General features: G+C 46.1%; 3 protein-coding genes across 3 annotated transcripts; 1 reads left to right on the plus strand and 2 right to left on the minus strand.

Moving 5' to 3' along the window:
* The first annotated feature begins 1,872 nt into the window (after positions 1–1,872).
* On the plus strand, positions 1,873–2,379 carry LOC104585132 (vegetative cell wall protein gp1). The gene has a single exon (XM_010241131.1). The coding sequence runs from the start codon at positions 1,873–1,875 to the stop codon at positions 2,377–2,379; it is 507 nt and encodes a 168-aa protein (XP_010239433.1).
* Positions 2,380–2,957: 578 nt separating this feature from the next.
* LOC100834447 (3-dehydroquinate synthase, chloroplastic) lies at positions 2,958–7,712 on the minus strand. Its single transcript, XM_003578483.4, has 8 exons — positions 7,208–7,712; positions 6,965–7,115; positions 6,713–6,880; positions 6,394–6,620; positions 4,562–4,685; positions 3,736–3,798; positions 3,497–3,640; positions 2,958–3,289 (listed from the first exon to the last, which is right to left on the minus strand). Exons 1-8 carry the CDS (start codon positions 7,480–7,482, stop codon positions 3,158–3,160), a joined length of 1,284 nt encoding a protein of 427 aa, XP_003578531.1. The 5' UTR covers positions 7,483–7,712; the 3' UTR covers positions 2,958–3,157.
* Positions 7,713–8,229: 517 nt separating this feature from the next.
* Positions 8,230–12,490, minus strand: LOC100834750 (3-dehydroquinate synthase, chloroplastic). Its single transcript, XM_003578484.4, has 8 exons — positions 12,086–12,490; positions 11,845–11,995; positions 11,599–11,766; positions 11,291–11,517; positions 10,062–10,185; positions 9,139–9,201; positions 8,897–9,040; positions 8,230–8,695 (listed from the first exon to the last, which is right to left on the minus strand). The coding sequence occupies exons 1-8, from the start codon at positions 12,397–12,399 to the stop codon at positions 8,564–8,566; spliced, it is 1,323 nt and encodes a 440-aa protein (XP_003578532.1). The 5' UTR covers positions 12,400–12,490; the 3' UTR covers positions 8,230–8,563.
* Positions 12,491–14,166: the final 1,676 nt, after the last annotated feature.

Consider the following 14,166-nt stretch of genomic DNA (forward strand, 5'->3'; position numbering starts at 1 on the left):
AGATTTTATCCTATGTGGCGTCGCTAAGAAAAGGCTGACGTCACCCCATTGCACATGCCCTAAGTGATCCCAACAAAATGTACCCAACTGTGAGGTTCACTAACATAACAACAAAATGTAGCCAACTGTGAGGTCACTAACACAACGGCGAGTAGCGAGGTCAAGGCGGTCACCGCAGTGGCGAAGTCATGAGCGTCCGCCTCGATAAGGAGGTTGTGTACGTTGTAACCATCCTATAGGTCATGCCCGAACTCGTGGAACAAGTTGATTTGTTGAGCCGATCCCTCCACATGGTGGTGGTGAGCTGCAACCAAATGAAGCCAAAAAACACAGCTCACGTGAACCGTTGATCTCAAAATAATCCAATGTCTAGGATGCCTCCTTGAGAGAGAGGAGAAGAAGAAACTCTAGACGATCACCGCAATGGCGAAGCACGAGCGTTCACCTCGATAAGGAGGCAGCGTACGTCGTAGCCATCCTATAGGTCGTTCCCGAGCTCGTGGAGCAAGTTGACGTGGTTGAGCAACACTGTGTGGGTAACATGACATACGTTTGCACAAGTCATGGTTATCATCTGCGGCTCGACTATCGTTGAACTGGTTGACACCTAGCGAATGTCTCGATGACACCTGCCACCCCCTTCCCACATCAGTGCCGCTCCCGTCGCCAGTTCCCCGGACAGCAGAACTGGGTTTATGCGGCATGAAAGACTCGGTCAGCACAACATAAAAGTAATACATCCAATTGCTGGCATTTGTTGCTCCACGATCCAATTTTACATACGCACGCGTTCAAACGCAACGCATCCGCAGCAAGAGAACATCCCAACCACAGTTTCTTCAATGCTGCTTGCAAGAAACCACGATTTCAGCAATCTTGGCCTTCCAAACATTCTCGAGGTCGAGATCAAACGGGTTTAAGAATACGAATAACCAACTTTATAACGATTAGAAGGATGATACATTCTGAACTTGTCTACAAATTCAGGGCTTAAAATGCGTACCTACGGTTCCTCCTTCCTTTGTCTGCTCACCGAGCCGCGGCAGCGGAGACGTGACTAGCCGGCGAGGCATCGCGCGCGCGTACACTACACTGAACGCCCGGTCTCGAGTCTTGACCGCGCGCGCGGCGATAAAACTCAAGTTCCGATCGGGCTTGTCGATCGGACGGCTCGCGCTGCACGGCCGGCGGCCGTCCTCTCTGCCTCGGGCCCTCCCCCGGGCTGTCGGCGCTGCACGCGACCGAGATCTCCACGCGACCTCGCTCCCACCTGCACCCCGCCCGAACAGAAAACAAATCATTCTGCTCGTCCAGTCGTCGTCCGAGGAAAGGCAACGGAAGCTGCAACTGCAAGCACGGGGCGGCACGTTCACGGCACGATGCTGCGCCCGAGGAAAGTCGTTAACACCGGCCACGAAGTATCCGTGGGGAGCGGGGTGGCGTGGTACTGGCCAGCCGGTTTGCCCGTTGCCGCGGCTGTATATAAATGCAGGGGTGCGTGCACGGGCACGACCTCAACGGATACCTGTACCAGCTGACACGATACCATAGCTTCCTCCTCAGATCTGTTCGTCTTTCCCACAGCTAACTAACCTTTTTTTTTCTTTTCTTTTTTCTTTTCTTTCCGCTTATGCAAGTGCTGCTGCTATCTTGATCTGTTTTATTCGATCTAGATCTGCAAGCAAGCAAAGCTTTTTTTTAGTTTCCTTCGCTTTCGTACATCTCCACCTGTTTTTGTTGGTCGGAGTTTGATTTCTATCGTTTGTTCCATAGGCATCTGGTTAATTTGTTTCGGTTCTAAACTTCTCTTAGATCTACGTAATTAGCTGCCGCTGCTCTCAGGTCACCGTTAAGCGTTTAGAACTTCAGAAGATGGAGAGTGGTTTGAAATCCTTGAGCAGCTCAGCGGCGAAATCACCTTCCTTGATGGCTCGCAAGCCGTACTACAGCGGCAGCATCCACCACCACCCTGCCATGGCGCACCCGTTCCCTCAGGCGCCGGCGCCGGCGCCGGCGCCTCAGCCTCCGCTCCTGCCCCTGCCCGTGCACCTCCAGGCCCCGCAGAGCACCCGCCCGGTGTTGCGAGCCAAGAAGCCGCGCCACGCCGCGCCGTCGTCGAGCCCCAGGAAGCCCGGGGCGTCGGCGCCGATCGTGGTGGCGGCGCCGTCCAAGAAAAGGCCGGCGGCCGGACAGGAGGAGGCGACGGGGTGGACGTCGCTCTACTCGGTGTCGCCGCCGCCGAGCAGCGTCCCGATGCCGACGTCGCTCCTGGCCACGGCGAAGGCGAAGGCGCCGACAGCTTGCGCCGTGGAGGTGGCCGCAAGCGGGGCCGTGGACGTCGGCGCCACCGACGAGCTCCGGCGCCTTCTCCGGCTTTAGTTTAGCTAGCCGCTGTTTGATGCTTGTAGCTAGCGGCAGAGCTAGGGGATCGAGCATTCGAATCCGTCCGTGTATCATGGGTTGTTTTACCGTGCCCGAGATGAAATCACGACGAGGTTGCTCCAAAGCTGTAACGATAATTTGCTGATTCAATACTAAATGATGTTTCCCTATGTTGGTTATTACGAGTCATTCGTCATGTCAAGATCATTCGTTTCGTTGTCGTTGTGTTGATGCTATGCTTCAGGTGTTCGGAACGCAGAAATTTCTACGAATCTGTATGTGAACAGTTAAAACCACGGGATTGGGGAAGAAGTTGCTGTATTTCATCATCGATCTCAGGCAGCTGCAACCCTGCAAGCATATTCTAGCTGTGTGCCGTGCTGGCCTGCTGGGCTTCACAGCATCAGCAAGGGAACCAGGGGCATCTCAGTCCAAGAGTAAAAAATGCAGAACTGTCGCCCAAGTACAAGCAGGGCACTGAACTATATACCCATGATTTGCGCCTCAAGATCGACACAGGCATCCGCATCACACGTTTTCTGAATTCTGATAGCATGCAGCAACAAATCAGCGTGTGTGGCAAAAGAAACAGATAAGACGCATCTTGAACACGTGTCATACAACAAATCAGCGTGTGTGGCAAAAGAAACAGATAAGACGCATCTTGAATAACCGGCTTTTAAGCCCCCTAACCACATTCCGTTATTTTACAATGCACAATTACAGCCTATTTAGTACTCCGTAGTATACAGAAGGGAGATCCAACTGAGAAGGATCAGTTATCGCAGAATGCACGGAGGGTTTCATCCAGGGCTTTTCTGTCATAATCGCCAGTGAAAACACAGCCCCCCAGAGGTCCTTTCAGAAGGACGAGCCTCAGCAAACCATCGGCAATCTTCTTGTCGAGCTGGCATGTGTCATACAAAAATCAGGCAAGATTGCTCTTCAATAGTAAAAGAGAACAAGCTAAGATGTCAAGGCGCATAGGTCTGTTATACAGCGATGCAATGATGCATACGAAATAAGAAATAGCACAACGGCAACCGTATGTTTGGTAACAAAAGCAATCTTAGTACTAATACACAGGTTCTTCTGCCATTATTAAGATACTTACAGCCATAATGTTTTTGAACTTCTCCACTGTCATGCCCTTTGGTAGTGCAACGGGAAGCTTTGCTTGCTCCAGTATGTCAATTGTCCGTTTTTTAATGGATTCGTGTATCCAGCCTAGCCGGTAAGACATGTCGGCTGCCATAACCTACAGAAGTGGCATTCGGAAACAGAAGAGGATGGTAAGGAAACGAGATAAAATCATGGTTAAGAAGTGGTACCAAAATATTCAGGTGGTCTTACTGTTCCAGTTGCAACAGCCTCCCCGTGGAGCCACTCTCCATGGCCAAACCCTGTTTCTATAGCCTGGCAATTAATGAAACGATAAGTGGGCAACATATGGATGCTTCACAAAACACAAAGTCCCTACCAAATTCCCCCAAAAGCTAGTGAGTTAAGATTATTTAGTTTCTGGTACGACGTTGCCCAAATTGTAAATCAGAATTCATACGATCTTAGAGTTATTCTCTCTTTTTCTGCGAGGAATCTTAGAGTTATTCTAAATCTGCAGCAACAAGAAAATTCCGGCCTGGGTTTCAAGACTTCTCTACTGTGTGCCCATATTTGCATGTATGTGGAAGCACAAATGAGAAACACGGAAAAACACCTCCAAGGATGGTTCATCTTGAAAAATGAATTCAGGATTTGAAGTCATAAACTAAAGAATTTCGATTTCAGTTTGCAGAATGGATGTACTAGCATATAGACCAAGGAGAAACTGTGTTAAAAAAGCATCAAGAAAAATATCTTCAGTAACACGACTTTGTTTCAGATGTTAACCGCTAGAGGCCTATTGAATATTTTCTAAATATAATGTTATTGCTAGCACATCATGCACCCAACAAAGAAAATACTCACAGATCACACGAGTGACTTAAGCAAACCGACACAACAGCGCGACAAACAAATTAAGTATAGTCCCCACCATATGTTCCAATGTAGCAGCAACAAAAATACAGTTCCTGCAGGTTTAGCAACTCATCCGAGCATATTTACGCGGTACATCATAATAACATTAAAACAGATTGGTTCAACTTAAAAACCGACAATGATCAAAGATAACACGTACATGACCAAATGTATGACCCAGGTTTAGTGTTGCTCGAAGACCATTTTCCTTCTCATCCTGCGCAACCACTTCAGCTTTGTTTTCACATGATCTCTTTATTGCGTAGGTCAGGGCACTTGGTTCTCTACAAACAGGAAATCCAAATCAAGACGTATTTATAATTCGTATGATCTTAACAAATTGTGGTATTGTGCCATTCCCCTTCTTCCTTCTGTCCATCACCGAAGGTCCGAAAGAACAGAAACAGCCAAGTCCCAAGGCAATGAAGTGGCCAGCGCCCAGCGAGGCAGGCACGCAGCCGCGCCCGGCCAGTCGTGGAGTCACTGACCCCCCGGCTCCCGCTGTCCCTCCTCGGCTCCTCCAGGCTCTAGTCCTCCGGACTCCTTGTCCTCCCTGACTCCCTCTCCGGTTCTCCCAGTCTCGCTGGCTCCCTACTTCCCTAATCCCTAGCGACTAGCGCCGCCGCCAGGCTCCATGAGAGCGGAGCGAACGAGGAACGAGCCTCTTCTGGTTTCTGGACGGGGCGATCGAACCAGTCCCCACTCCCCAGGCCGAGCGCAAGCACAATGACTGCCAGCCTCCCAGGCCCATAGAGGCATAGAGCGATTCCCAGGCCCAAGAGGCAAAATCACAATACCATTATGGTAGGGCGGGCCCGAAAAATTATGTTCTTACTTCTGATGAACTGTTTCTCAAACAAAAAAACTTCTGATTAACTGTTTCTTTTCGCTAAAAAACATTGTTTCTTGTTATCTTTCAGTTTCGCACAAGTGAGCTGCTAGAGAGTGTCACTCAAAAGTCTATATTGACACACGTCGGAGGTCATAAAAGTCAGGCGATGCTGGATATTTAACATGCTGTAAGAAAAAAAAAAGATGTGATTAGTTGTGATATTTATTTTCGTGAGATATATTATACATTATACACGTGCTATTTACATAATTTTAAAGCCTCTTTTCCGAAAAAATATACATAATTTTCAATCTATGGAGCAATTTTCACGTCTGATTTCAAAAATAAATAATGTAATATTTCTTCGCACAATGCTTGTATTTTTTATCCTTTTTGTGTGTTGTCTGCCATGTCTTTTGGAGGATATTATTACCTTGCTCCGTCAATAACACCATGCAGAGCAAAAACCGTTATACAAATTTCAAATTTGTTCTAGCAGTCATGCATGACACATACCAATAATGCAGCAAAGTGTTGTTAGGAATGGTCGACCTCTTGTTTGTCGAGTGTGGAAGCTAAATTTTTCATAGTTCCACGTTAAGATTAGGTGTTTGGTGCATCTCCATCCATCGATTTCAAAAGGCAGCATGATTTGTGAGACCGCAAAGCAACTCAGTGTGGCGAGGTGGTGGAAAAAATCAGGGGTAAAACCCAATATATGTGGAGAGCGAGGAAGACATATGTGTTGTCATATACTCCATCCGATAATAAATTCTTGTCATTGAAAACAGTCCGCTGGATACATTGGAGATGAAAACATCCAACGAGAGAGGAGAGTCACAGAGCACATGGTGGTCGCCTGAGAGAAAGTTAGTAGGGAGGAAGCCAGCAGGGGGGACGTGTTGGTATTCCCACGACACGACTGTCTGGACCACACCTAAGCACCTAGCTTTGTGCTCATCGCGCATGTTTTTGAAATATAACTAGCAATTGATCAACGCATCTAAACATATATTATTTGTAGGTCCGTAGCAAAGCACGGGCTTCTTGCTAGTAGGTCTAATGCCGCACTTTCTCTTGCTATATTTTTCTTAAATCTGAGTAACGTTTTGTGGCAGAGCATGCTAATAATATCAACTTTAGAACCTGCTGAGTAGTACCTCGCTAACAATGCTGTCATATTCTTCTCTTGCCACTCAAAGAAAGGTGCATCTCTTACGAGCGCTAACTTCACCACCTCACCTATGCCTGAAACCAGCTCCCTGTCAGGCAATGTATTCAGTGTTTCTGTGTCTATCAGTACGCACTGTGGCTGGTAGAATGTCCCGATTAAGTTCTTTCCCAGTGGATGGTTAATGGCCGTCTTCCCTCCAACAGACGAATCCATCTAAAAGCAATTCATACAACGACCCACATTAGAAACCAAATCAGATGTCCTCAGAACTCTATTAATCTTAATCGAGCTTAGTGTATACGTACCTGGGCCATCAGAGACGTTGGTATCTGTATGAAATTGACGCCACGGAGGAACGCAGAAGCCGCAAGCCCACACATGTCCCCGATGACACCACCCCCTAGCGCGACAAACGTGCACCTGCGGTCCAGCCGAGCCTCCACCGCCTTGTGAAAAACCTTCATCAGCGTGTCCTGCACATTGATTATTACAACAAGTTACACTAATTACATCCAAATGAACTGAAGCACGAGCAGAAGGCTGGATCCCGCACGCACCATGACCTTGTACTTCTCTCCGTCAGGCAGGATCACGCTCTCCACTGAAACATTCGGGTTGTCGTGCGTGAGTGCCCAGGTCACTTTCTCCAGGTAGAGCGGCGCGACGGTGGTGTTGGTAACCACCAGAAGCCTCTTCCCGATCACATGCCTGGGCGGATTAAAACACTAGGATCACGAAATGACCAACACGCGCGGAGTCACCAATGGAGCAAAATCAAAGATCATGATGATCCTGAGTACCTCTGCAGCAGGTCGGGCTCGTCCAGGAGGCCGGGGCCGATGTAGATCGGGTAGCTCCGGTCGCCGAGATCGACGTCGACCACCGTGGAGACGCGGGACTCCACCGGCGGCTGCATCGCGGGAGCAGCGGCAGAGACGAGACGGCTCCGGAGGGACGTCGCGGGGGAATTAGCGCGGAGCAGATGAGGGCAGGAGGAGCGAGACGGCGAGGGGGTGGAGATAGCCACGCAGGAGGCGGAGGCAGCGGCGAGGAAGGAAGAGGCGGTCGCCGCCATGGGCAACGAAACGGAGAGGGCGGCGGCGGCGGAGGATGTTCGGCAGTGGTACGTTGTGCCTCGTACTGCGCTTTTTTTTCTCTTGAGCTGGAGAGATCCCGTTACTTAAACTGTGCCAAGCAGATCGCCGGCAACGATGTCCTGTACAAGATAGAATCCGGCCATGCTGCTTGGGACGGATTGAACAGTTCGCATCGGCTACCGGTATGGCACGCAATGGGGACGATGTAGATTGTCGTCTTTTTGATAATGAGATTTTGAAGATAGCTTACCACGTTTACCGCGTGGTGGATGTCACGTAGATGTCGTCTTTATGAACGCTGAGAGATAAAGTCTGCAATCAACATCCGATCTCGAAAGTTGCACTCCACCCCCACCTGGCGCTCGTAAAGTTTCATGCTCGCTAAAGTTATGTCAAGATCATTCGGTTCCTTGTTGTTTGTGTTCGAAACACAGAAGTTCCCCTGCATTTCATCATCGAGCTCAGGTAGCTGCACTGCTAGCTGTGCCATGCTGGGCTTCATAGAGTCAGCAAGGCTTTTCAAGTCTGAACACTTGAGGCTTGCAACAAGCAACACAATACAGCCCAGTCCAAGATAAAAATGAAGAACTGTCGGACAAGTAAAGGGACTGAACTGTACACTTGTTATGCTCCTCAAGATCGACACAATCATCACACGATTTCTGAATTTCGATAGCATGCAGCAAGCCAGCGACAGATCAGTGTGTGGTAAAAGAAACAGTATATATACACTTGTTATTGAACAGCTAGGACACACATATTGTACACTTTGTCATGCAACAACACTATCTTTATAATATCTTATAAGCTTTATTACAATAGAAGTAAAGCCGTCAGGAATCGCTAACGGCGATATACTAGAAACAAACTCCGTTATTCAAAACAACTGATCAAAATTGATCAGCTACGGAGATGCCCTACAAGCCCCTAACCAGATTCCGTTATTTTCGACAAAAAGAATAACAACAAGGATATCATACAATGCACACTGTTTCTGATAAGATATGATATTACAGCCTATTTAGTATACAAAAGTGCTGAAGATCCAACTGAGAAGGATCAGTTATCGCAGAATGCACGGAGGGTTTCATCAAGGGCTTTTCTGTCATAATCGCCAGTAAAAACACAGCCTCCCAGAGGTCCTTTCAGAAGGATGAGCCTCAGCAAACCATCAGCAACCTTCTTGTCGACCTGATATGTGTCATTGCGAAAATCAGGTAAGACTGCTCTTTTTTTTGTACGAGTTTTTTTTGTACGAGGTAAGAATGCTCTTCGATACTAAAGCGACAACTTAAGATGTCAAGACGTATATGTCTGCTAGAGCGATGCATGCAAAATAATAAATAAAAAGAAGACAACAGTTTGAACTTCTGCCATTATTAAGATACTTACAGCCATAATCTTTTTGAACTTCTCCACTGTCATGCCCTTTGGTGGTGCAACAGGAAGCTTGGCTTGCTCTAGTATGTCAAATATCCGTCTTTTGAGGGGCTCATCTATCCAGCCCAGCCGGTAAGACATGTCGGCTGCCATAACCTATGGAAGTGGCATCCCGGAAACAGAAGAAGATGGTAAGAAAACGAGATAAAAAATCATGATTAAGTGGTTATACCAAAATATTCATGTGATCTTACTGTTCCAGCTGCAACAGCCTCCCCGTGGAGCCACTCTCCATAGCCAAGCCCTGTTTCTATAGCCTAGCAATTAAAATGAAACGATCAGTGGGTAACAGGGATGCTCCACAAAACAGAAGGTTGCTACCAAATTCCCATAAAAGCTAGTGAATTAAGGTTGTTTAGTTTCTGGTACAACGGTGCCCAAATTGTATATCAAAATTCATGCAATCTTAGAGTGATTCTAAATCTGTAGCAACAAACAAATTCCAGCCTGGGTGTCAAGATTTCTCAATTTTGTCTTATAGTTGCATGTATGTGGAGGCACAAATGAGAAACACGGAAAAGCATCATGAAAAATGAATTCAGGATTTAAGGTACTAAAGAAATTCGAATTGTGTTTGCAGAACAGATGTACGCCCTCCGTCCCATAATTCTTGTCGAAATATTACATGTATCTAGACACCTTTTTAAAAATAGATACATCCATTTTGGGGCAAATTTGAGACAAGAATTATGGGACGGAGGGAGTAGCATATAGACCAAGGAGAAAGTGTGTTAAACAAGCATCAAGAAAAATATCTTCAGTAACACAACTTTGTTTCAGATGTAAACCGCCAAAGGCCTATTGAATATTTTCTAAATAGAATTTTGTTGCTACCCCCATCAAGCACCCAACAAAGGAAATACTTACAGATCACATTGAATGACTTAAGCAAATAGACACGACTCTTTGTTGTTTTCTTTTCAATTTTTAACATGCGACAAAAAAATAAGTACAGGAGTAGTCCCCACCAAATGCTTCAATGAAGCAGCAACAAAAATACACTTACTGCATGTTTAGCAAGTCATCCGAGTATATTTATGTTTGCACATGATAATAGCATTATAATAGATTAATTAGTTCAACATAAAAACCAACAATGATCAAAGGTAACACATACATGACCAAATGTATGACCCAGGTTTAGTGTTGCTCGGAGACCACTTTCCTTCTCATCCTGGGCAACCACTTCAGCTTTGTTTTCACACGATCTCTTTATAGCATAGGTCAGGGCACTTGGTTCTCTACAAACAGGAAATCCGAATCAAGACGTAACAGAAACATGACAAAATACATAATTAATGAGAAGAGGGAGAAAGCTATTATATTTATTTCAACAAAGAAAGGTCAAGAGTTGCGCTGCAGTGCTGCTATTTACAGAAACATGACAAAATCACGCAGCTATGAATGACATGTACATCAGTAACATTATAAATTAGCTGGGATACATAGTACATTTTGTTACTCTGTTCTCTCAAACTAAGCAACATAACAATTCATATAATGGATTGATAGCTATTAAGAAATTTAAAATTTCCCCGAGAGTTGAATAAGACCATGTTATTTATATCATAACTTTACTCAACAATTAAGCATTTTGGCAAATATACCAAAAGGCCATGCTTCAAACAACCAGGACATTAAGAAGTTTTATTCCAGTGAAGGGGTCACCAAGATTCCTATTAATAGCTTAACTGTTGAGTAAAGTTAAAAAATGGGCATCCACGGACCGTGGCCATACAGCAGATCGCTACCGTAATAAGTTAAACAGAAGTACTGCTAGCTACGGCCTAAGGTTCTAATAAAACAATAAAAAAATAGAGTTGAGAACATATAGAGCTCCGGATATTTCAAACTGGAAAGGAGTGAGTAAACTTGACTAGGTATACGTGTATGGGCTAGAAGTCCAAAAGAAGGTATACTGCACAGGTAATTAGAATCATAACTCTCTCTTCTTTACAAAGTGAATCCATAACTCTTAAACCCTAGTACTCCCTTGGTTTGGGTTTATAAGGCCCACACGGAATTTTATGCCAAACTTTGACCAAAAAATGCATTGGTAATATGAGATTATTGCGGCACAAAGATATATTGTTGGATTCGTATTGAAAAACCCTTTCTAATGGTATAACTTTTATAGACATATACCAAATATTTTTGAATAATTGTTGGTCAAAGTGTGGCACGAATTTCAATAGGAGCCTTATAAACCCAAATGGAGGGAGTAATAACTAGCTTCCAACAGCTACCATAGATCTAATGGCATGCTTTCTCTTGCTATATTTTATTAAATCAGAGTAACATTTCGTGGCAGAGCATGCTAATATCAACTTAGAACCTGCTTAGCACCTTGCTAACAATGCTGCCATATTCTTCTCTTGCCACTCAAAGAAAGGTGCATCTCTTATGAGCCCATACTTCACCACCTCACCAATGCCTGAAGCCAGCTCCCTGTCAGGCAGTGTATTCAGTGTTTCTGTGTCTATCAGTACGCACTGTGGCTGGTAGAATGCCCCGATTAAGTTCTTTCCCAATGGATGGTTAATCCCTGTTTTTCCTCCAACAGACGAATCCACCTAAAGCAATTCATCCCAAACCCACATTAGCATCAAATCAGATGTCCTTAAACTCTATTAAATTCTAATCGAGCTTAATACCTGGGACATCAGAGTCGTGGGTATCTGTATGAAATTGACACCACGGAGGAATGCAGCAGCCGCAAACCCACACATGTCCCCAATGACACCACCCCCTAACGCAACAAATGTGCATCTGCGGTCCAGCCGGGACTCCACCGCCTTGTCAAAAACCTTCATCAGCGTGTCCTGCACATCGCAACAAGTTAATTACATCCAGAAGAACTGAAACACAAGCAGAGCGCTGAATCCCACACCCACACGCACCATGTCCTTGTACTTCTCGCCATCAGGTAGGATCACGCTCTCCACTGACACATTCGGATTGTCGTGCGTGAGTGCCCAGGTCACTTTCTCCAAGTAGAGTGGCGCGACGGTGGTGTTGGTCACCACCAGAACCCTCTTCCCGATCACATGCCTGCGCGGATTACACGCCAGGATCACCAAATGACCACATGGACTAGGTCGCCGATGACCAATCGAGCAAAATCATGATAATTCTGAATACCTCTGCAGCAGGTCGGGCTCGTCGAGGAGGCCGGGGCCGATGTAGATCGGGTAGCTCCGGTCGCCGAGGTCGACGTCGACCACCGCGGAGACCCGGGACACCGCCGGCGGCTGCATCGTGGGAGCAGCCGCAGCGATGAAGAATCGGCCCCGACGGGACCTAGCGGATGAAGCGCGGAGCGGAGGGCAGGAGGAGCGAGACGAGGAGGGGGTGGAGGCCGCGGCCGGAGCTGCGCGGGGGCGGCGAGTGGAGATAGCCGCGCGGGAGGTGGAGGCGGAGGCAGCAGCGAGGAGCGAGGAGGCGGCGGCCGCCATGTGGTTGCTGTCGCTGCGAAAAGGAGACGACGGCGGCGGCGGAGGGTGTTCGGCGGTGGTTGTGCCTAGTACTCCTCTGACGGAGAGGGGATTTGAGGCGGGCGGAGTGGGGTAGGTAGGAGAGGAACCCGCGAACAGCTAGATAGGTCGATCTTGGCCGTTGGTTTGAGAGGTTCGACGGTGGGAATGGATCCGTGGTTGGTGGATGGGGGATGGCGCGGCCACGACTTCACGTGCTCGTGATGGTTGGTGGAGATGCCCGGTCAGGCGATGGCGCCATGGCGGCTTCGGAATGTGGGCGACAGTTCGCCGAAAATTCGTACTCTCCTCGTCCTTGTGCAAGCATTTCAAAATTTAACTCTAATCATCAAGTGCATTGTACTACTCGTCCATTTTTTATGGATCGAAGGGATTACGTAGAAAAAAAAACATACTTCCTCTGTCTCATATTAAATGATTCAAATTTGTCTAAAAATGAACTTATTTATATAATACGTCTAGAAACATGTACTATGTCGGCACTTAATAAAAGACAGAGGAAGTATTATTAAAATAAGAATTTGATTATATAGTTTCGTGATCCATAAATTAGATATCATAATACTTGTCTAATTAATGGTCAGTTTTGAACCTATAAATGCATGCACGTCCAGTGAAATCAATAGATGGAATATTTTCAAACTGAGCTACTTAACCTTGGAAAGTGATTAAGTTGAATACCCTTGCCCCCTCCACCTCCTCTTCCTCCATGACTATCATTGGTGACATTCATTTCATGGACAGCAAGCAATGAGGGTATCGAGCTCAAAGTTTCTTTCACTAGAGAGGCGCAACATCATGTACTTATGCATGAATGGAGACTAGTGAGGTGGTGTCTGGTGATATAGGCATCTCCAGAACTAATTGTTATACCGAATATTGGTGATTGCTAACCTCGAACAAAGTTAGTGAAAAGTAGATTAACAGGTAAGAAGTTCAATTTATAGTTACATATAAATGAGAGTGTTGTAATTGGGAGGAAACTGCATGTGTGTGTTACGGGGAAAAGGCGAGTAAGCGAAAACAATGAGAGTGTTGTAATTTTTGCGTTAGACGCTCTGTATTGTATGATAAGTATATCCCACCCACTTCATAAAGACAAGCTTCGTTCTGTTGTATCGACATACGAGAGGACTTACGTTGATCATGAAGGGACCAAGTAGTCTTTAGTTAGGGGGTCTATGGTTGAGAGCGTGGCTCTTATTGGGGGGTGCATACGTCGATCAGAGGAGTATACCATTGTGTATTTTACATTTTGACCTCCTATGAAGTTTTTTCATGTCTCTGTCACTGTATACACTACTCTCCCGATTCATAAAAAATGTCGTCCACTTAGTACAAAATTCGTACTAACTTAGTAGTACAAAATGTGCGACACATTTTATAGATGGGAGGGAGTGCCTCCCTTTCTAAATAGAAAAGGTTTATTTATTCTAAGTCAAACCTTTTCAAATTTAGCCAAGTTTATAAAAAAATCTATTACTCGGTATATCAAATTAGTGTACTATGAATATAAATATAATGATATTTTTATAAAACTAATTGATGTCCTACATGTTGGTTAATTTTCTTTGATTAAATTTGATGAAGTTTCACTCGGAAGTCGGAACGGAGGGAGCAGATGAAAATTGATCGGGAACAAATCAGGAAAAGCCAGCATCCCGAGGGAGCGCTGCGCGTGCGACACGCGTCAGCACGGGAGCGCCCGGCTCCCGCCCTTCTCGCAAG

This window comes from Brachypodium distachyon, chromosome 4 (genome assembly GCF_000005505.3).
Source record: "Brachypodium distachyon strain Bd21 chromosome 4, Brachypodium_distachyon_v3.0, whole genome shotgun sequence".
In the NCBI taxonomy this organism is placed as follows: domain Eukaryota; kingdom Viridiplantae; phylum Streptophyta; class Magnoliopsida; order Poales; family Poaceae; genus Brachypodium; species Brachypodium distachyon.